The sequence below is a fragment of the Equus quagga genome, chromosome 12 (genome assembly GCF_021613505.1).
Source record: "Equus quagga isolate Etosha38 chromosome 12, UCLA_HA_Equagga_1.0, whole genome shotgun sequence".
In the NCBI taxonomy this organism is placed as follows: Eukaryota; Metazoa; Chordata; class Mammalia; order Perissodactyla; family Equidae; genus Equus; species Equus quagga.
The window spans coordinates 59,382,083-59,406,258 of record NC_060278.1 but is presented as its reverse complement, the minus strand read 5'-3'; the positions used below and the strand labels follow the sequence as shown (position 1 = coordinate 59,406,258).

Genomic DNA, 24,176 nt, shown 5'->3' with positions numbered 1-24,176 from the left:
GCAAATACTGTTTTCTTCTGGGACATTTCAGCCATTGTTTGGATGGTCATTTATATTTAAGATACTGTGCTTCACACTCTTTAAGATGAAGAGGGGTGGTCTGACCCTACAGAATGCATGAACTGAACCTGGGGATGAAGTAAAGCCGCCTCAGCCAGCTTTCTTCTTGAACTATGCCCTTTGCGCACTCAGTGCTTCTCCACAGAGGGGGCTCAGGTGGCAGTTTGATGGGGGCATCTAACGGGCAGTAGCTTTCTTAGTTGGGTCATTCTCCAAGGCAACCACAACCCATCTTCTCTGGGGCGTTTGCCTCTGTGTGGATGAATCTTCCTTGGAATGTCCTATGGTGCAATCAAACACCACATTTAAAATTTGGAAATTTGGGGCGAAGCAAAGAGCTGCCATGATGAATAAAGATATGATTTTCTCCATCCATGTTTCTGTATGCAGGATTCCGTCAGTGCCAATGGGGAGCCATACAACACTCTCAACAGTTAGTTCACAGGGATTGAAAGCCTCCGGTCTTGCATTTGCTTGGAACAGACACCCATTTATCACCTGGTTTTAGCCATTAATATTCTTTCTAATCTTTCCGCAAGTCAGCGTTCCCAATGAGCTTATAAACGAACATCTCCTCTCATCAACTGGGAGAATGCAAACTGATAAAAGAAACAATTTAATTTTGAGGAGATATTTGTTCGAAATTCCTTTGGAGAAACTAGTCTCAGGAAACAAACCAGCACTTGCGAGGTGACTTTCGGCTAACTATCTCCCATGACATATCACAAACTACTTCGATAAAGCCTTCGTTTTGAGTTTGAAACTAAGTCAGTGTGTTTATGCATCTATTTCATGAGTAACAATCTGTAACTCCCTCCTGTGTATGAGCAATGTGCTAGAGACCTGAGACGCAGAGGAAAGTAAAAGTCAGTTTCTAACCCTAATTGAGACTCAGACCGGAACACAGAATTCCACTGCACAGCAGCACTCACAGAACAGGACGGAATCTTCCACCTGTTTCAGTGGACTTACAGAGCCTAAACATAAAGAGACTCGAGGCAAATATGAGCTACTTTTTAAGCTGGAGAAATCCACTCAAAGAGAATAACAAATTTCTTTAACTCAGCTGAATATAAAGAAGCGCTTTCGGAAATATTGGCTGGCCAGAGAAGAGAGTCTCCAGGCTAAGAAAATCCAAAGGCCAGAGTAACCTGCTCGTTGGCACACTCTGCTTACTTGTTGCTCTGAGCACTTAAGCCACATTAAAGTTCCTGATGAGCTTGGACGCGTAAGGACATTATTCAGGATGCTGCCGTTGAAAACCAGGAGACTGCCTCCCAGTTCTGCATTCGTTTTCAGGAGATACAGTTTATGGGAAATCTGCTCGTCTTTGGAACGCACGCCGTAAGGACAGTATTGGAGCGTGGTGATCCTAGGCACTTCTCCCTCTGTGAGATTTCTGTTTGCATTGGTTGGGGACAGACAGCAAATTCCCTTTCATCAGTCACTCTGATTTCTTTTTAGAAGAAGGTGAGAGTACAAACCAATAAATAAACATTAAAAATTTTATTTTGGCCTCTCTTGGGTCATCAATTTTAACTGGCCAACTTAGAATATCTCCTTTTCTGCCAAGTTATCAATGGGCTCAAATTATGTTATCTCATAGTTGGGCAAAAAAAATTTAGAAAAAAAGGTAATTTAACAGGATTCGAAGAAAGCATTACAACTGGCAGAATCCACGCCTCCAGAGTCTATTATATCACGCAGAGAAATGCCCTGAGAGAGGGGGCGCCTTTTACTTTTATTTCTGTTTTCGACCAGATTAACTAATTAATGTCTGCTCATGGATGCAATTGGAGGAGGAGAAGATTCAGGCAGCAGATGGGAAGAATCTTCGCCGATGCTACTTTTTATTTCAGCCCTGTCATTAGCTTTTCATAGAATACGGAGTCAGCTTTGGTGAAGAACGACTTTTAGGAGGAGAATGGTTGCTGCTGGAACTTGCCTTGACTCAACTGATCAGCCACTGCTCCTGCGGATTTTTCTATTCTGGCTAAAGCACCAGAAACCTGAGACTCATCCTAGACTCGTCCCTCTCCACCTCCTTCACACCTGTGATGTGCATCCTGTAACTTGTTCATCTCCCTCATCTCGTTTATCCCCATGGGGCATGAAAATCACCCCTGAACACAGTTTCCAGCCCTGCTGCTCTCTAGGCAACTTTCCACATCGCTAGCGGAAAGGCAGATCGACTTACGTTACCCACCTCACCACCCTTCAAAGGATCCTGCTGTCCTTCCTACGTGCCTGCAGAATGAAGACCGTGGCACCTACGCTTCTTTACTGCCACATCCCCAGAGCTCACCTCAGTGCCTGACACACAGGAGGCGCTCAGCAGGTCTCTGTTGGATGAGTCTGAGGCCTTCCATGACCAGGCTGTTGCCTACCTCTCCAACCAGCTCTGCTGCTCCCTCAAGCCATACTCCTCTACTAACAATTCCCTGAACTCGTCTTGCTCTTTCTCGCCTTCATGCTTGGGTGCCAGCCATTCTTTTGGCTTAGCACGCTGCACCTGCTTACTTTCACGCCCTACTTCCTCTCACCAAATCTGTCTAGAAAACACTGCTTCATCTCCCACCAAGAGAACGCTGCTGCAGCCCTCCCTCCACCCAGCCCGACCTCTGATCCATCCAGCAAGTCCTCTTTTCTCTCCAGAATCAGAGTGGCCCAAGGTTGGGCTGGGCTCAGAATGTAACGCGTTTCAGACTCGGGTGGCTCAAGGCTTATGAGGGTTTGGGACAGCAAGTACTGCCTCTAGACTTTCTTTTTTCTAGACTTTCTAGACTTTTGGGCTCCGCTTTCAAGGGTGGCCCTGGTATGATGTCATTCTCATCATGGGTAAAAGAGGTGTTTGAGGGCTAGCCTGAGAACATAAAGGTTAACTATCCATATACTTCGAAAAGTTGTCCCCAAATGATTGATTATTTATTGTTTCTGCGGGGGGGGGGGGGAGGATTCCATTCATAAGTTGGAAACGATCTGAACTTTACTGTCAGCTACATTTTTCCTTGCTTCTTTAAAAATAAACTCTTGGCCCAAACTCTATTTACCTCTGATCTGAAACAACAAACAGGCATAGTGTTAAGAGACATTTGGCTCATCATTCACTGGTGCCCAGGCTCCTAAAACAGTCACCACACTCACTAAGCAAGAGAGTATGTGGGTGAGGTTCCGGTAAATACTAAGCCCAATCGTTCAGGAAGATAATTTGTGAGGTTCATAGGTTGAAAGCACTTCTGGATCCCGCCTCCCCCCGACCCCCGCCCTTATCTACTCTTCCATAGTATTGGCAGAAAACATAATAATTTTGAAAAATGATGAAGGAAAGATAAAAGCGATGAAAATTAAACATGGCTCACGGTTAATTTCTGCATCTTCAAATGTAATACAGTTATTCAACTAATTTAAAATACCATTGAAGTGAGATGACGCTTCGTAAATATTTTATTGCTAAGATGCTCTCAGATTTCTTACACATATATTACCACATTTTTCATTTAATTACTCATCAAATGTTCTAGTTGAAAAGACTAAGATCTTGCCAGGAACCAGAATAATTGGTGAGAGTACAGCAAGCAGGCTCATGCTATCTTCCTCTGGATTTCCTCAAAACTATTCTTGGGTAAAAGCTGGAGACTTATTTGAATAGAACTTTCTTATTTATTGTGGTTAATGCAGAAACCACACAGGATCCAGTCCTGGCATTGGGAACCTTTGAACACCACATCTATGAAATTCTGTTGTCTTTTCACATTTTGAGTAACATTTCTTTTTGCTATATTTATCACATTTTCCAAAATATGAAAATGTTCTTTTTCTTTTAAATGTTGACTACATGTGAAAAATTAACTCTGGTTCTATTGCTTCAAACTGTCCCTTTATTAGCAACAGTTGTGTGGTGCTGTCAAGAAGAATTTTAGAACGAAAGTACCAAATTTGGAGAGTAGACACATATGCTTTGCTTTGGAGTTTGTTTTATTGTTTTATTTCTTAGGCTATGAATTCACAACTATCTTATAACTGAAGGCTAAAGAAAAAACATATGTTGGTAAATCTGATTTCTGCACTTTTTTTCATCCAAGGGAAGTTGCCTCCCTCAGCTGTCTGCCAATAAGTAATAAATGCACTTGGCAAAAAGTTTATTTAAGTTGGCTTTATTAAGCCAACAAAATACAGAAATCAAGTATGGGACAGGCAGAAAAATCTGTTCCTTTGAAGTCAATAAAAATCCATCTCCTTAATCCCTTTTTTATTCCAAGCAGTGGTGATTTTTCTCAACTGACTCACTGAGAACCTTGATTCAGCTAATCTGTCTTGCTTAGTTATCTTTCTTCTCCAAAGCTTTCCTAAAGAAGCATCCTCGCCCCTTGACAACCGTCATCTTTTATACTTGCATGGGGTGCATGTGGTTATAAACATTCTCTAGTTAATCCTGATAGATTTAAGAAACAGGTTTTTAATTACTATCCATATTTTACAAGAATAAAAACAGCAGTAGCAACAAGCTGAAATAAAAGGCACATCGACACGATCAACAGCAGAGAGATGGCTAAAATTTGATACTATCCGTCTTTGCTAAGCTGTCTCCATTAAATCTTCTGTCACAGCTCTCTATCAGTGCTGCCTACTCATTAGGGCCATTAGGGGAGAAAATTCAGGACTCCAGTCTCATAACTCCTTTTCCACATCCCAACTTATCCACTAAAGGGCTATGAATCATGCAGAAATGTAGACACACAAATATATTCACGGTGGAAGATTTCACGATTTGAAAAGACGGGTGTTATCTTGGTAGAATGAAACACATTTGAGGTCCCCACACTGAGAGCTGGGCATCATTTAGCAACCTCTGGTCGTACGTAGTATGAGAAAAGGATTCCTTACCTAAACTAAAGAGCACCAAGAATTTCAGACACACAAACTCTCGTTGATCAAACTGCAGAGAACGAAGCTTTGCCACTAACTCCTGTGCATGACTCATGAGATTGTTGAGGGTGGCCCCAGCCTGGGAGGCAATGATGGAATAGTCCACCTGCAACACAGAATCACAGTTTTAATGACTCCCAGAATCAGAAATACACATTTCCCTTGAGACTCTTAGGAACTGTGAGTAAAAACAGATTGCAGTAGGGGTTGATAACAGAGCGAGCTTTTCCCAAGAAAATAGTTTGAGACACAGTCTGTTACTATAAAACGTATAATGATTCTGAGAAATCTAATCATCTTGATAAGTTTTGTAGGCAATAGGTTTTGACCACCTAAATTTTACTGGTATATATATACATATATTTTTTCTATTGTGAAATTATATTAGCACGTAAGATTAAAATTTTTTAACTCTCATGAATAAATTGAAAGAAAAATAAACTGTCCACAAAAAGTGAATCCAGGACAGCATCTGTGTGTACAGTGATATTAACTAGTAGGAGAGAAAAATAAAGGCAGTGATGTGTTTCTATTTTTAAAAGGCTACATTTTAAAGTAATCATCGTTCAAGATTGCACGCTTGTGGAGGGCGAAAGAATCACATATAGATTATTCTTCAGTTTGCTGCTGCCTAAAAAAACTATGACAGATGACTACTAACTGTTTTCATATGATAATACATTTCTCTCTAAAGACAGCAATGATCTTATTTCTAAGAAGAATAATTTGATTTGGAAAACAAAAGAGGCTTATTTCCTTCTTCATTAAACAAAAGGTGCTGTGATGACCAATCTTAGATTATTCATGGGGGCATAAAAAGTCGCATTTATAATAATAAGTTAAGACGTTGGGATGGCCGTCATAGCACTGGCTCGGCTTTGCTGCTGCGATTACAGCATAATGGGAAAGCCCAGTTGGTACCCGATGCTCCATCCCTTTTCTGCTGGAGAGCTCTCAGGCAACCAGCTACTCTTTTAGGTGCATTTAATATTTGCTGCAGCAGCAAATTTGTCTGGGAGGCAAGTCCTCATCTGCCACTCACCCGGAGCGGACTGTATTAAATTTTTATATTTATTGACATTTCATTACCATAATTGACTGCACTTGCTTCTCTAGGAGAAGGCACCGGGCTGCCTCCTAAACAGGAGAACTGGTCCCTGGAGTGGAATTTGCAATTAAAAACAAGGCAGAATGGATTTTTTTTTTTTATTGTGTAAATATGATGAGTTGAATTTTCAGCTTTAACTAGAGAATACTGGGTGTACAGAAACCTTTTTCCAGAGTGAGAAAAATTATGAGTCAGTGGAAAGATGACCCACAAAGGTGTCAATCAGTTTGTACAGAGTCAACTATGCATGAAAAAGCCCCAGTTAACGTGGGTTCTAGGACAGCTTTCCCCGCAAGCACACCACTGTCCTACCTGCTTTGTCCAGGTGCTGCCATTTGTCCACTAAATTTAAACATAAAGTATCCTAAGAGCTCCTTTGGTTTCTGTTTCAGAAGGGGTGAAAGAATGAGCCAGGACACAGGCAGCTGAAGCCGAGAGGACAAGCAGAGGGACCACCGCAGAGCATGATGTGACTTTGCCTGGCACACACAGCGATGTCAAACTATCATTTCACCGGTTCTCTTACAAGAGAATTTCCCATCCAAGGAAGCTCTCCGACCTAGAAGTGGTGCCCATGCTCTAAATTCCTTAAAAACCTGTACATGGTCTGACTGTTCCAGATAATAACAATGTAAATCCTTCAGAGACAAATGGGACAGGTGAGTGGATGACCAGGGCCACAGAGGTGGAAGAAACCTGGGAGAAGACAGGAGATGGGGGCCAAGATCACCACTTACGAAGAAGTACCTTGGCAAGTCATATGAGGCCTCCACCCCTTGGTGTCCTGATCTTTAAATAAGGCAGTTAAGCTATATCATAATAAGGTGCCTCCCACTTCTGTGATTATCAGGAAATGAGAGTAGTTGGGACAATACTACCAAGTTAAGCTTGGCATCAACTGCTGGATGCACTGCACCTGTAGGTTAGTATGTCCACAGCACATTGTAAGAAAAACCAGGAAGGTGTACTAAAATCAACCACAAATATGAAGGTATTAATCCATTTTTTAAATTATTAAGACAGAGTCAGCTCAATTTTGGTATCTGTGCAGTTCTAACAGGTATGCAGTAAGTTCAAATACTAGAACGTCATATTTGAAAACATAGCACATTGTAACTGAAAAGAATCTGAATTATATTATGTTTTTGTGTGTGAGGAAGATTAGCCCTGAGTTAACATCTGTTGCCAATCTTCCTGTTTTTGCTTGAGGAAGATTGTTGCTGAGCTAACATCTTCCTCTGTTTTATGTGGGATGCCACCACAGCACGGCCTGACGAGTGGTGCCAAGTCTGCGACCAGGATCCGAACCTGTGAACCCTGGGTCGAGAAAGTGGAGTGTATGAACTTCACAACTATGCCACTGGCCTGGCCACCTAAATAACTTTTTTAAAGATGGGTTCATTAAAATCTGATGCATGTACTTCTAACAGGTGTGTAATAATAAGTTCAACTACTAGAACGGCACACTTGCAAACACAGTTCACCATAACTGAGAGGAGCTGAAAAGTGTTTCATAGGATTCTGTATTCAGTGAGATGGATTCCAGGAAATCAATTGGCATACCAACAACTTTATGGCTGCACATTTATTTACATGCTAATTTGAAAGCTCAAACATGTTTATTAAATGGGGGCTCCGACAACATTTCCTTCAAGGATAATTTATCAAATCGCACGGCTCTGAAGGAGGATGTGTGATTTATTCCTGCAACACCGCACAGACCTGCAACTTCCTGACATTTTATTACAAACATAATTATATTTTCATTGTTGAATGCAGAGTTTGCGCTCATTTCAGGAGCAGCTGGCCTTGTCTTTTATGTACTTAGTAAAATTAATTTATTGCTCTCTTACATGTAATCTTTGTGCCATTAAATTCAAGGCAGATACTGAAGAAATCCTATAAGCTGATGTCCCCTTTGGATAAATTTCACTCATCATGAAGGTAGAAACACTCTTAGCTAAATTGCTTTTAGTTCTAATAGCTGAAATTTTTGATGACTTGTATATTGTAAGGTGCCTGTCATTTTAATACGATACCCAATAATAGAAGATAATGAATAAGTTGCCAGTGGATCTTTTCCCTCAGGATGACGTTACAGGGGCAGTTAATTAGCTACAATATGCAAATACTATAAGAGATTTCACTTCAAAGTACTCTATTGTTATTTTATATATATATACACACACACACACACACACACACAAATACATATGTTTCATGTGTGCGTATTTTTAAAATACTGGATAGAACTGAATTCTTGCCGTAATTTTAAGATGCTAAATATACAGAACTGTTTTGACAATGCTTAATATTACTGATAATCATTATTTCCTTTTTGTTTAATTACGTACTTATACAGATGCCTGATTAAAAGACGTAATTAAAACACAATGGCTAACTTCAGGGTTAAGTAAGAAATTGGGTGTAAACAAAGAATTGTCATTTCAGTAGTAGGCGTTGGCGCCCCAGGCTGCTCTTTGCAGCGGGGACTGTCTCAATTATTCTAGATCCGAATGAACTATGAGGGGACTCGATTCTGCTCACGTTTCTTGAGCCAACCCAATGTGCAAGGCCCCAAGCTAGCCAGTGGGTTTAAGGGAAAAGTTGTACTATTTTATCTAACTTTATTCTCTCTTCTCACTCCAAGGAGCAGTTGCCTGGGAATCCGCCCATTTTTAAAAACTCAGTGTAGTCTTTTTCTTCCTCCTCTACTGTAATAAATTCACATTATTTACCATGAGCTGCATTCAGTAGGAAAAAGCCAGAACACTGGGCCAAGGAGCCCCCAGGGCCTTGCATTTCATGGCTTGCCCAGTAGAGCTGCCATAAAGCATCATGTGGGCACCACACGCATGCTTCGAGGTGACACAAAATTGCTGTGTGGGATCCCCTTTGTGTCAGGACCGCGGCCCTGATATTACAGACTGAGGTGTATTTAATATTACGATATACTAATTTTAAAATACTTAGAATAAACATTTTCATGTCTTCTGGAAGGAATTGTCATGGGGCAATTGAGAAAATTCCATAAGCAAATCTGGAAATTTATAATGAATGATTCGGCAGTACTGTATTTCTTCCAGTTGAGGTTGAAAAAGGTAGTGGGGTTCAGGTAAGGTTTTATCCAGCAGTTCCCTCACTATTATTCCTCTAACCCTGGGAGGACTGAAGCACTGGTGTTGGCCTCAACCAGCAAAGGAGCGTTCGGTGGAACACGCTCTCTTTGGGGACAAGGCACTTCCATCTAGAAGCTGAATCATCACCTGAGCAGCTTCAAATGCCCATCTGATTCCCTCGCACTTCCTCCTCCAAACCTTCTTCACACCTTACCTGAACCTGTGTCCCAGGGCTTACCTGTGCAAGTGCGCTGTGCCAAGCACCACCTAAAGGGCAGTCATTATGGTCATCCATTAGGTGGGAGAATGACATCTCTGATCGCTAGTGAGGGCAGGACTGTGTCTAATTTTTTACCCTCACGTCTTTGATTTCCCTGCATTTATCAGGTCTTCAGAAATATTTTCAAACTAAATAAATAAAGTTATTCCTCTCCTGTAGGTGAATGTTATGCCCCCCATAGGGGAATTTTGCATGCCTTTTTGAAATAATGTCGTTTAATTTTTTTCCCTGTGATATCACCATGATGCTTGATACAATGCATCACGGAAATAGACTCTCATCACAGTTTCAAGTTCACAGTCCACACAAATCCATGGTAGTAGGTCAACATGTCTCTGTGGCAGATGAATTAATTCTTTTATTTAGAAAAGTAAGAAAAATTCTCCTTTAAGATACATTTTTCCCAAAGACTGGAAGAGAATGCAACAAAAAGTTGAGTCTATTTAAGGTGGTGGCATTCTAAGTGATTTTTTCTTTTTTCTAGCTTTTCCTTACCACTGAAATAATCTTATAACAGTACGTAATCATCACATTAAAGTCGCTTCTGTATAATTTAAATTTACTTTTACAATGTGTTTACAATGCCATACCAAAAAATGAAACAAAAACTTCTTTTTTAAAGGTATGCTTTTTTGGGGGTGAGGAAGATTGACCCTGAGCTAACGTCTGTTGCCAAACTTCCTCTTTTTTTTTCTCCCCAAAGCCCCAGTATATAGTTGTATATCCTACTTGTAAGTCACTCTAGTTCTCATCAGCATGGCTTGATGAGTGGTGTGCAGGTCCACATCCGGGATCCAAACTCATGAACCCCAGGCTGCCAAAGTGGAGCTCGTGATTGTGTGATTTAACCACTGGGCCATGGAGCTAGCCCCCAAAAACGTTTACATATAAAAGCTCAATGAGAGAGAAATGAATTTATTTTGTTTGGAAGTTCCATAGAGGCTGTCATGCACTGAAATTACCCACGAAGGTCAAATTAAGAGTCTTCAATGAAAGAAGCTTGTAGAAGCCGTGAGTTCCCCAGAAGAGCAGCACAGCTAACCAAGAACACAGACTTTGGCGCCAGGCTGCCTAGATCCAACTGTCCTGCCACTTACTAGTTGTGTTTTGACCTTGAATCAACTACTTCACCTCTCTGCCTCAGTGCCCACGTGCAAAACGAGGACCATAATAACAATAGTACCTTCTTCATAGGGTTGTTGACTCCTAAATGGCAGCTTCATGTCAGCTCAGTTTTGATCACTTCTAATTTTCTTGTCGGCACTTTATAGAACTATTTCCTGTAGTTTTTATTTCTTTTTCTTTCTCTTTTAGTCCTTGTCCATACCCATAAATACTTTACCACGAACATCATATCCGTGCATAGACGTTTTGGTCCCTGGCTTTTAAAATTATGCTAAGCATTTGCAGGTTTCACTAATATCACTTTTAATGACCAAAGGAACAAACAAATTATAACAGTGAATCAACTGAGTGAAAAATTAAATCTGTTTTTCCAATCACTATATTCATCGCCACAACTCCCCAGCAGTGTTCTTGTTTACTCGTGGGCAGGGCTGTCTCCCTGGCTGTCCAGGATGCGCTGGGTTCTATCTCCTGTAATTCTTACTGCAATACTCTGGGGTTGATTGCATTATACTCCCCACAGGACAGGCGAGGACACTGCAGCTTGAACGGTAAAGGGACATGCTTAAGGTGACACAGCTAGTGAGTTTTGGAACGAGGACTCAAACCACAGGTTGGTCTGACCCCAAACTAGACTGCATGTGTGTACCATACACACAGACACACACACACATACACACACCATTTTCACACTAGAGAGGGAGCAGGCTGCAAGAGTGATGAAAATATTACTCTTCCCACAGTCCAATTGTTATTAGATCATAAACATAAAAGAGAAGTTGCCTATTTTCTTTTTTTCTTTCTTTCTTCTACCACTTCCATGCCTTTTCCTTTTTTAAATCATTTTTTCTTCCAGAATATTGCTCTACTCTTACACTTAATGTAATCGTTTCTTTCTTTTCATCATTGTTTTCACTATCTTCTGAAAATTGGTGTGCACCAAATAATTTTTCCTTGTTGTTTTCACAAAAGTCTAGCTTTCCCAGCCCTAGCAATCAGGGAAATCCTTACCATTCTATGAACATTATATTTAATATTTTCACATGTATAGTGGGCCACGAGCTAGGAAGTAGCCCATGTCTACTGCAGTAAAAAGACATTTATTATTATAGAACCACTGTTGGCAGCTCAGCCCGTGAGAGAGAGCTGGAAGTTGTAACGGGGGTGGGGGGGGGGGGGGGGAGGGGGGGGGGGGGGCAGGGGGGGGGGGGTGAATGAGATGTGAGAACACGATGAGGATGAATACTTGGGGTCTTGAGTCCAAGTTAACTGGTTTAATTAAGCACTTAGGTTAAAGAGATCATGGTTCTAATTTAGTACAACCAGCTCACATGTATCATGTGCCTGACATATATTGCATTGAATAGGTGTTGGGGAGATAGAAAAGTGTATCTATGACTCCCCGTTAATATCTTGCTCATTCTGTTAGAAAGGTCGTGTGCTTTGGAAAGGTCTTCCTCTGCAGCACGTTTTTGCTTTAATTCCAAGAAACTGCAGGAATCCCAGAGGCTCATTCAAATGTTTTGTCTAGCCTATTCCATAAAAGCAAATAAAAGATTTGTTGCATAATTTCTATAAATGAGAATGTCTGGTTATAATGAATCACTTTTAGGCTATCTACTGGGATTGGATGGAAATGGGTAGGGGGAGGTTGACAGAAATGTGGCTCAGTTTGAAAGAGAGTAGAGGGGAGGTGGCTAGAAAAATCCAGTTGCAGGACAAGTGTAAGGACAAGACCAGTTCTCCATAGGAGTCCCTCTGTCAGTTGCAAGAGCAAAATACAAAGTAGCAAGAATTGATGCTAAAGACTATAAATACCATCTCTTCCTTGACTGTTCCGGTTTTGAAAAACAGAGAGACAAGAAATGCACTTTCTTTACTTTTTAAATGGTCATTACCTTTACCCAGGGACAGCACTTAGGGCAAAATGAAATGTGCAATAAGGAGTATTTCTAAAGAGCAGGAATGGAAGTGCTTGGAGAAAGAACGGCACAAACCCATTTCATTTCTGAAACTCAGAAGCAAATGAAATCAAATTAAATAGTGGGCTGAGTCTCATTCTTCTAATGCAGCTCTCGGCTGGGCAAGGGTGGGAGGTGTACCCAGGGAGTAGACTCTGAAAATGGGTACATTTCCTCCCAAGACTGTGTCACAGGATGAAAACGCTAAACAAAAATTTGAAAGCACAGGAAGTCAAACCCATCAAGACTCTATTTTCTCATCCAGAAAGCCTTTCTCACAAGAGGTGCAGAAAGCAGGGACCAGATAGAAATGGAGATGGTCGAACTGATCCCATTTTCAAAATCTCTGAAATAGTGCTTGCCTTTAATTTGATTGGGAAAATGTGATTTATTAATAATACAGCAAATGGCATGGAGACAGCCTTTCATTTTCAAATATGCACTGCTGTGGTTTCACAGCACATAAACATTTATGGCTGGACGTAAAAGATCTCGGTGCCTGAGAACTGAAATAGTGAAGCATTCACTGATGCCTGAATGGGAATGACCCAACGGGCCAACGGAATCTCTGTGTTCCATGCATTTATTTTAATAACACATCAGTTATAGAACAGAGAGTAAGAAATAGGAGGGACAAGCCCGAATCCTGTAAGTTGGAATACGGTCTGTTAAACAGACTCTCTCTTCCCCCAGATATCCACAAGGCCAACTGGCCATCCCCCTCCAAGTCTTTGTTCAAATGTCATCTTCTCAATAAGGCCAAACCAACCATTCCTATCTACCAGCCATCGATGTGTGTTGATTCCCCTTTACACAGCTTTTCCTTTTTTTTTCCTTTTATTTAATAGCACTTGGACCCCTAACATATTATAGGTTTGTTTATTAAGATTATCAATTGTCAGCTTCTTCCTGTTACAACATTAAGTTCCATGAGGGCAGGAATCTTTTCCTGTTTTTATCCCTAATACTCCCAAAGCCCCAGAGTAGTGACTGGCCCACTGTAGGATATTCAGTAAATATTTGTTGACTGAACAAACATCTATTCAAACAGGAGTAGGACCTGACAGTAACTTTTTCTTTTATCTTTTGAATGATGACTGGCTCTTGAAAACCCAAACTCCTGTCCATTCTCCCTCGCTTGCTTTTATGCCAAATATTTCAATTATATGTGATATCTAAATCAGTGTCTTTCACCTTTATGATTCCAAGAGTAAGGATTCCACAATGAAAACGGTTTTTGAATAGCTGACAAACAAGTATGGTACATGAACGCAGAAACTGGAGGAAAAAAGCCGGGCACTAATCATTCATTTTGATTTAGCAACTGTTGACCCTTCAGAGCACAACTTTTTTAGTCCCAGCCAACTGGGAGCACAGAAGAATGGCTGTGATCTGGTTTGCTTTTACAAGTTTAACTGTAATCATCAGAGAAGAGCAGAGTGCACCAAGTCAGCTTTTCTGCACTATTTGCAGCCACACTCTCCCTTTCAAAGCACAAGAAGAGAGCTTCTGCCCCAGTTAAATTCCTGCCTTTCTGAACATGCCTAATAAAAAGACACTTTTTAGTGTTGGTCTCTACACTCACTTGTTGCCCGGTAACCAGGAAGATGGACCCTTCCTTTCCATGTACCACTTGTCGGTAAATGTGGTCGAGAATTAAGAGCTCACTCCAGCAGTTCTGCAGCAGCTTCATTTGGTCATCCACCTGCAAAAGAAATAGAAAAAAAACAACCCTGTTATTCACTACGTTTTTGCTTTTGCGTAATTTTTGTTCTCCATGAGACGGCTTACTCTCAGCAAGGAAATCTCCGCCGATGGTCACCAAAGCACGGCTGCTCAGAATTTGCATCACGGCTCCTGAAAATCACTATTTTCATTCGGACAAATACTTTTTCTAGGCCACATATAAATACTTCAGCCTAAGTATTTATAATCAATGAGCTGCTAGGAAAAGGTCCTCCATTAGCCTCGTCTGTCTAACATTAATAGAGCGATTGGAGTCTGCTTGTGGGAGGTGCGGGCGCCTCAGCCTGTCCTCAGGAGACCCATTAGAATGACCCGACAGAGCCCGTGCTTATGTATCTAGAGGCTAGCACATTGAACCAAAGATGAAATAGTATACAGATATTAGCAAGTTGCCAAACCAAGAGGATTTATAGAAAAGAAAATCAGTCTGAACGCCCAAATGACTTGGAGATAAAGGCACACTGCCATTATCTGTCATCAGCGTTCACTGAAAGGCCCAACTGTGCTAGACTTTGAACAGAATGATCGCCAACCATGGTCTGATGCTAACCTACACTTGCTTTATGATTTGGTCAGTTTTTTCACAAACTCTAAACTTCAGTTTCCATATCTGAAAAAGGGTCAATGAGAATAATTCCTTCCCAGGACTGCTGTGAGGATTCACATGAAAAGTGCTGTGTCATAGTGGGCATTTTATCCATATTGCATCTTGCTCTCCAGAGGACTACATTCTTCAAAGACAAAACCATACCTAGTTCAGGTACAGTCCACGTATCCATGGTCTAAACGTGGAGAGCATCCTGGTCCATTTCTATGGCCATTTGTAAGAGTTTATTCTTCATTTTGTAATGTATACCAATCAAAGACCTTGGTGTGCCTAAGTGCGGTGGGCACGTTTAGACATACACTACGTATTTATAAAAATAACACCTGACGTTGATACGTCGTGTAACAGTTTTTAAAGTTTCTGTGTATTGTTTTAGATTTGATTTGCAGAACATGCCTTTGAAGTTAGCAGAACTGGTATCATTATCTTCCATATTCACAGATGAGAAAATAGGGTCTCAGGGAGGTTAAGTGGTATGCCAAAGATTCTTTCTCTCCCTCAAGCTCTAGGCTTTCTCCAAATTACATCAAGACATGCTAGAATTCTCTAAACTGAATTAATTTAACTCCCTTTTATCAAATTTATTTCTAAGTGGCCATTCAACGGGACTCTGGCTAGTTAGATGAAGTTTCCACTCACGCATTAGTAGCGATAAGACCTGTGGCTGACTTTATTTCTGTGAGTCCAGAACAGAGCAAACGTCTCAAGAAAGCACAGAACTCAGAGTGAAAACAAGGATTCAAGGCACAGTTCTCTACTTCCTGGGTATGAGAGCTTGGCCCCGCTACTTAATTCTCTGAGCCTCATTTTCTCACCTAAAAATACGTGATCATTCTTGTCATGAGGATGAAATGAGATAGTGGATGGGAAATCCCCTTTGCAGAGTGCAAAACAAAACACAAATGAAGGAACAACAACAGACAGAAGGCTCCCAAGTGGAAGACCGTATTGATTCTGTTTAGAAGGCAAAAAAGCAATTGTAGAGATCAAAGCTACAATCAGGCTCTGTGACCGAGAAAAGGCATCCCCAATCATCTCCATCCGGAACATTTGGAACCAGTATGTCTGTTCTGACCAAAAGAATTTTATTCATTAAGTAAACAGATATTTTTAAGAGCCAGTTCTTTGTTGGTGTCAAGTGCCAGGTCTGGGAAATAATGGTGAATCAGGTCAATGCAGTTTTCACCTTGTGAAAATTACTCTTGTTGGGGACAATGCTCACCAAACACCAGTCACTGGTCTAGTGAGTGTAGGAGCTCACACTTTCTTGGGCAGAAGTCTCCAGAGTGTTGTGGATGTTACAAGTCAGGCTGTGGGCAGCAGCTGACAGAGATCCACCTAAACATTCTCCACAAACAGTTGACACAAGGAGCTGTGGCCAAACGTCTTAGCAACATACACGTCATTGCATGCAGAGAAGATTCCAGAAGTGTCTCTCTCAGATGCTTGTGGTGATTTCAGAATGAAGCACACTTTGCTCTCCCAGGTTTTAGCATGTTCTCGTTCCAGCGGATACACTCACCGTTTTTTATTTCAAAGTTTTCAGTTCATGATGAGAATTTGGTTCCATTGCACATGTTTTTCTGTCATGTGAAGCTTTAGTTATTTATCTAACGTTCTTTTCAGGGAAGCCTAAAATACCATACTTTGAGATTGTCTCCCCAGAAACAATTACCATGCACGTTAACACTGCAAATAATTTCAAGACAGAAGTGGGAGGCCAGACTCCTCAAGGTGCATTTATGGACATCTGGAGGGGATTCCAGCTTAAGAGTCTACCTATATACCAAGAAAATTTATTATTCCCATTTTGCAGGTGGAGAAATGAAAGAGCTAAGAGATCATCTGCTGGCCATATAGAAAAGGAGACAAAGCGAGTGAAAACTGAAAGAAGCTTATTTTCTAGATAAATCTCACTAAGGGTTCTACCTCTTCATTCGCATTTGACGGTCACCTGTCCTTCATATATAACACCACAGAAATGCTATGGGAACTGAGTTTGCCAGCATCAGGGCATGCTCAAATTGTCAGTTAAGAATCTTTTTCCTGCCTTCTTTTCTTTTTAAAAGAAAAAGAATCCTTTTTTATGTTGAGAATACATTTCCAAATAAGGTTATTGTTTTGTCTCATGTCCCGAGAAAGAATGGGGTATGTCATTTTCAGAACTTATTCCTGACTTTGTGCATGTGTTTGTGTGTGTGTGTGAGAGAGAGAGACAGAGAGGGCAGAGAGAGAGAGAGAGGAGACAGAGAGGCAGAGAGAGAGAGAGGGAGGGAGACAGCAGACGATAAACTTTACTCGGCAATGAACACGCCAGTAACTTGCGTCTGACGGTTCCCACATGTGCTCGCAGGTCTAGCCCCACAGCTGGCCCTCAGTAAAGACTTCTTGACTGATTGTAATTTTAACACCCCTCCTGAGCAATTGATTCCTTGTTTTAACACTCTCCAAGGAGGCTTTCCATGCCAACATTCCCTTTCATTATTTTCCATAATTGATTATGTAATATTTTATGTTATCTTGAGGTTGGCAAGTATGCAGCTTCACAGTGCTTTGGGTGAGAATTTTTATGTAGCTCTATGAATAAAAGGACAGGGTAAATTTGACGATCGACTTGTTCCTTATCTCTAGATAAGAAATGTTGGCAATTTTGAAGATATTTTTCTTTAGAAAACAGTTATAGGGGAGACGGGGTGGAGGGGAAGAGGAGAAAAATAAATCTACTACGTTTGAGCAAACTTTCCAGGTATTAATGCTGTCAATAAACAATTTAAGGTGACATTTAGGGAGCCCAGAAGGGGGACCAATGGAATATAATTTCCATTATCTATCAAAACCTCTCACTAGTAGTTAGCAATGCTGTCTCAGATAATCCTGTGTTGTCAGTTGTAATAAAAGGAAGGACTTATCTCAGAAACCTAGTTACTCATCAGGGGAACTATTTACACTGATATTCTAGATGAGCACGTAAGGGAACACAAGCCTCATATTGTTATGAAGCAGAACTTCCCACAACCCAGAAGGTTAATCATTAGAAACTTGTGCTTTCTCACAAGAACAGTGAATTTGGCAAACAATTAGAAGAAGAAAAATGTGTAGATATTTCTCAGGCCCACATTTAACTTGTCAACACCAGTTTTCTTGGCTCCTCCTCTTTCCCTTCTAACAGCCCAGCAATTGACCTGAAATTTCACTTTCCCTCTTGCCGGAGCATTTTAAAATTGACATCGTGAAGCCTTGTGGTTAAGCTTTCAGCAAGGTATTTTTAGGAAAACATTCCACTGACATGGACAGGAACCCATTTCTTATTCCTGGTCATTAAGTCTGGGGTGCCAGGCCTTGTGATAAAAACTTGCGGGAAAACGGAGATGACCAAGAGGCGATCCCTGCCTTCCAGAAACGCCCACTCAAAAGAGAGGAGACAGAGGTGTAAATCCATTATCATGATCCCACGTGCACAAGGAGCCGGGAGCAACTTGTCCTGCTTCATTTCTTGGGGAGACCCTTGGGGGTCACAGAAGCTTCTGAAAAGGATGTGCTTAGGCAGAACTGAGTGCTGTAGACCAGTTAATAAACTCTTTTTTTTCTCTCAGTAGCTCCTGTTAGAACAACTCTTGGAACAGAGTATTTAAAAAATGTTACGAAGAGTCTTCAGAATCATTACAAATAAAGTCCAGCTACTATTATTGTTTTTTTCATTCTGGCCATAAGAAAAAAAAAAGATGGCCCTCCATTTCTTTATACTTCCTTTTGTGACAATGACATTACAAAGCTATATTCAGAAGCAAGGAGGGAAAAATCAAAATCCAAACAGCTCAAAATCAACTTACCAACTCTTACTAAGCATCTGCTCTGGGCAAGGCAGACTCAGAACTGCTTTAATCGTTGACTGTTTTTGTAAAGAACACTGATGATTATCTGCAACCTCTATAATAAACTGCTACAAAGTCCAAGAAAAAATGATTTCACATTAACAATGATTAAACAAGCATTCAAAACAATACTGTACAAGAGAAATAACAGCCAGTAAAACTCCCCTGTCAATTGTGGCAATACCCAGGAGATTTATGACCACCAGTTCTTCCCTGCTCTGAGATAACTGACGGGATTCCAGGGTCCTTTCTAGCTGGGTTGCTGTTTCATAATACAAAGACCTGTCTGTCAACACTCAGCCAGGAAACTGAGCTATGCTGGCCCCTTTCTATGTTTCTCCAATGGAGCAACAAAGGATTTTTTTCCTCCCCCTGGGATCTAAACTCTCTTTTAGGTGAGGGAAGTAGGGGGCAGAGGGGTTTAAATGCATCATATCTGCTCCTTATTTCCATTCCCACTGACCCATCTGATCTACACTCATTTCACCTCCCCTCTAGGTCATGACCAACAGTCCACAGACTCTAGGACCAAGCTAAGTCTGTGTGCTTCTCATTCTGATTCATCATGTACACAGTCACTAGAATTATCTATTTCGGTCATGCTATTCCTTTGGACACAAACCTCTTCCAAATTCTCTAGATTTCTACCAGATCTGACCTTCCTAAGCAGTGTAGGCTGGGAACAGGCATTGATCTGTGTGCCTCCTGATCCTGCAGCCTGGGGTGGCCTGGGGCCAACAGAAACTGAGGAAGTAAGGGGAGGTGGTACATGGCTGTAATGCAGCTGATATCCTTAGTCTCCGGGGAAGTGGGGCTACCTCAATCCTGCCCCACCTCTGCATGATTGGGTATAAGTGAAAGAGTAGAGCAGGGGTTGGGAAATGAACCAGAGAGCTGTCAGCAGAGGGAGGAGAGAGAAGATAAAACAGACCAGCCCTCTGCTGCTGGACACCTCAATGCAGAGTCGGCAGAGGTGGTGGGAGGCCCCAGACCTCAGACGTCCTGAGAGAACCACTCTGTACCCCAGGGTCCAGCAGCGGGCACTCACAGCCGTGACGGGTCAGCAGGAACAGGGGCAACGAATCCTGTTCAAGAAGTCAGGGAAGAGTGTGATTGTGTTAGAGGCCTTCCATCAAAAATTATTAAATTTCTGGGCCAGCCCAGTGGTGCAGAGGTTAAGCACGCACATTCCGCTTGGGCGGCCCGGGGTTCGTGGGTTCGGATCCCGGATGCGGACATGGCACCATTTGGCAGGCCATGCTGTGGTAGGCGTCCCACATATAAAGTAGAGGAAGACGGGCATGATGTTAGCTCAGGGCCAGTCTTCCTCAGCAAAAAGAGGAGGATTGGCAGCAGTTAGCTCAGGGCTAATCTTCCTCAAAAAAAATAAAATTATTAAATTTCTTTCACAGTCTAATGCTTCCAAAGGTAACTTTCATTTATCCAGAACATTCATATGCCTTATTTCCCAGGGATGCTGAATTCAATATTACTTTATAAAAGGCGTGCTAAGGCCAGATATTCAATGTTAATGTGAGATAATTACATAAGTGAGAGACATCTTTGAGGTTTGGAGATAAGACTGTGTAGTGTATGTAAGTGTTCAACATCACTGTTGAGATACGTATTATCTCCAGACAACATAATGTAATCTAGCCGATTTCCTTCCAATAGAATTGTAGCTACATTCTTAGAATTTGTCAAACCAAAGGACAAATTTTTCCCAGCTTTTACTATTCTTAGCCACATTTCAAAAAGCTTCCTGTTGAAATATCGATTAATTATACGCTAACAATACATTCACGGTATTTGGGGGGTCAAATAGGAATGTCCACGCAGCTGACCTGGTTGTCTCTTCTGTTTGGGTTTCTATGTACAGCTCACAGAATTCATGCAGTCTGATCCAGGTGGGCACTAAACGGCCGTGAGACTATTTTTCCTTGTGGCTCATGGAAACAGTCACATTCCATGGCCTCCAAGCCAAAGCATCTACATATGTACAGAGATGGGAAGAGCAGAGGGTTTCTGCCACTCGTGGAAGGTTAGCCATGTCCGTCCTTCAACTCACAGTTGCTTTGACATGACAATTAGCATAATAGCCATGATGCTTCCATAGGATGCAAGCTTTTGCAAAGTAAAGAAGATAATAATTAGTTTATTGATGAACTTTGTGGCCAACCCAGCCCCAGATTTTGTGAGACTAGTATTTAAAAGGACGGTTTGCAGGAGGCCACGGTTAACCTAGGAGTCATTTATCTCATCAGATTATGGACATATCCCAATCAACAACAAATCAAACAATATATATCGGTGCTGGGTGCCGTTGAGATGTGAATGAATGTAAGACCTAGTTCTTAGCCTCAAGGAACTTACAAATGAATTGAACTAACAAGACATATCCACGCAAAACAATTAGGGTACAAGGTAGCGTAGAAAGTGTAATCTCTGTGGATCCAACAATGAGAAAAGGAATATGTATATATATACGTATGTGTGTGTGAGTATATATATACATAAAGACGAATAAACGTCGAATAATGAAATAAATGAGAAAATGCGGATAAAGTGAAAATAAAGGTGGGAAAATAAGTCGAAGCCAAGAACAGGCTCGTCCCCAAAATAAGCTCCATTAGGGTCGGTTCAGTTGTTGGAAATGGACCTCAATTTGGCACCTTGTAGCCAGAGCACCATTATTAAGTGAGTTTTAGTAGACAGGAGATAAATTTCAGCAGTTACTTGCAAAACAGCTTCTCCCGGTACTGGACTCCTAAGGAATTTCCCTGTGAGTTTTCAAAGGGGATTCTAGAAGCCGCATTCAACTAGGCCCTAACAACATCCTCACAGTAGACACAATATTCAGCTTCACACGGAGTGTTCTTTTTAAAGCTGATAGCGATGTTAAGAGGGGCCGAGATAATTTGGTGCTAGAACACAACTTTCTGATGGTCTGCTTTCCAAGGATAAACTGAGACAATCTAGAAGTGAAGAGGACGCATATATTTTAGGTCCTCTCATTAACGGCATATTGCAGGCCCATTAAACACCATAAGGGACATATATGGGCTTTGCGGCTCAGAAACCTGGGTTCCTATCTTGGCACTCTTCGCCATGTAACTTTGGGCAAAGAATTCAAACTCCAACCTCAGCTGCTCTCACAGCCACTGTTTTTGTTAAACGAGATCAATGTCAACATGCCCAGCTCGGTGACTGGCACATAGCAGACACCCTATTAATGGTAGTTAAACCTACATCTAAATAAATAAAAGAAGGCAAAATACAAGAGGTGCTAAATGAAGTACAAAGGAAAAAATTTCAGGTGATGGAAAAGGTTGATGAACGAGAAAAGAAGTATTTTAAGATAGATCAATGTGCAATATTTTCCAGTGCTTTCTCTTGCTGGGTGGTGTTTCATTTATGCCCACTACCTGTTTCCTCTTTGCTAGTTGAGAAATCTCCTATGTACAATTAAAGCAGTATTTCTCACGTGTCTGACCCAGCAGATATGATTCAAACAATACGGACAAAACCCTTTAAACATGATGTATTTCCTTTGGGCTTGGTTGGAATGTCCAGAAAACATTTATGAATATGATTGTCATTTTTGGAATAGGGTAATGGGGTTACGTTTGTAATCTTCATTTTCCAGATACTGCCTTAAAGGCAACAACGCCACCACCCACAGAATTCCAGGGATGCAGCGGGCCCATCATCTGGACATCAGCGACGAAAGAATGAATTAAGGAAGGTTTTTCTGGCTGCCTTATGCCTTGTGAAATGGACACACACGCAGTCCTTGGGATACCAGGCTGGAGAAGAAGGGGAGAAGCCAGGAATATTCTACTGAGCAAGCTCAGTGACTCTCTTAAGGTCTTAATGCAACTTCTTCCTTTGTAGACTGCATTTTGAAGCCAGAAAAAAAAGCTTTTAGAGGCTAAAATATCCTTGGGTCCTTTTTGGCTGGCTGCTTCATCAGGCAGTTGGCCAAAGAAAGGAGGAAAGAACCCAAGAAGCCTGAATATCACTCACCAAAAATACAACTGAAATTAGGGCAGAGGCAAAGGAGAGGTCCCTAAGGACCGATCAGTGATGGGAATTCGCTGGGTACAAAGGCTCCCGGGAGAATGCCAGTTCCCCAGGGGCACATGGAGGACCTATTTCCTTCACACAATTCATTCTCCCTGAAGGGCACAGTGCTAAGTGTGTGGTCAGTCTCTGCCTTCAGAGATCCCAGAAATGGATTCATAGAAAGTGGTGGCCATTGAGGATACAGCTCCAGGAGGCAAACGTTCAGCCCCCAGTGCAGGATGGTTATTTCTAGGTAGACCAAACAATTTTTGCTTTGTGAAAAATCTCTCCGTAGTGTATACTGGGAAATATTCATTTGAGTGCTCTAAAGATAGCGTGTTCACCACGCTAATAGCTCCTATGTAATTTCCTGTCTCGGGCACTGTGACGGGCACCCCGTCCCACTGCCTGACTTGAGGCCACCCCCAAACTGTTATATTCTGAGTCACACCCTGATCCTGGGCTGACAGTAGGTGCCTGACTAATATTTGCTTGATGGGTGCTGAAAGGACCTAGTAATCACCTCTAGTTCAACAACTTCATTTTACAGAGGAGAAAACTCAAGGCAGGTGAGCTGGGATTTATAGAATAAGGTGAGTCAGGTACCAGAAAGGGATGCGAATCCAGGTGTTCCGAATCCTAGCCCGGCACTCTGTTACTATTCCTTTTTCCTATAGGAAGAAAGAACCATCTTTCTGTTCTTTCCCTAGAAGTTTATTTTTTTAATACCATGTTGCCTCAATTTCTTTCCTGCAAGGAAATACATTAATGGTAATTTAATTCATCTATCTGAAATGTAAAGAAGTTTGTGATTTGAGAAATAAAGTCCCTTAGAAATACAACAGCATAGATACCAAATGATAGAACCTTGGAATTATCTGGACATAAAATCTAGATAGATGCTCGTTCCTATTTTGGGGGAAAGACTCTGAAGGTGACTTGGACGATGGATGAACTAAGACCCAGCATTTACTTAATCCCAAGGCGATCCATTTTGGGCCCCAAATGAGGTAGGAATGAGATTCTTCTGGGAAAACTAGAATCATGATGGAGAAGGAACCTACAGAAAAGATGACGCTGTCTTCCTATTTTTGAAAACCCAAAAACTATTGTATAGGATATGATTGACTAGATTTTTCTCTCAAGACATTTAGGCAAATAATTTGATCTTGGGGCCTTTTTCCTACATGTAACTTTATCAGGATGTGTCCCTTTGGTCACAACAGAATGGGGGGTGCTTGGCCAGCAGCCCATGGGAAGCCCCTTTCCTCCAATGTGCCCACTGAAGCAAAATCTAGGATTACTTC

General features: G+C 41.5%; 1 protein-coding gene across 5 annotated transcripts in view; it reads right to left on the bottom strand.

Moving 5' to 3' along the window:
* The window catches only part of NR5A2 (nuclear receptor subfamily 5 group A member 2), a 130,899-nt gene that overhangs the window by 49,304 nt on the left and 57,419 nt on the right, over positions 1-24,176 (bottom strand). For all 5 annotated transcript variants that reach the window (XM_046678072.1, XM_046678073.1, XM_046678071.1 and 2 more), the window contains 2 exons: positions 14,165-14,284; positions 4,945-5,092 (listed from right to left, as the gene is read on the bottom strand). In XM_046678072.1, coding sequence (XP_046534028.1) covers positions 4,945-5,092; positions 14,165-14,284 — 268 coding nt within the window. The remainder of the gene's footprint in view (positions 1-4,944; positions 5,093-14,164; positions 14,285-24,176) is intronic.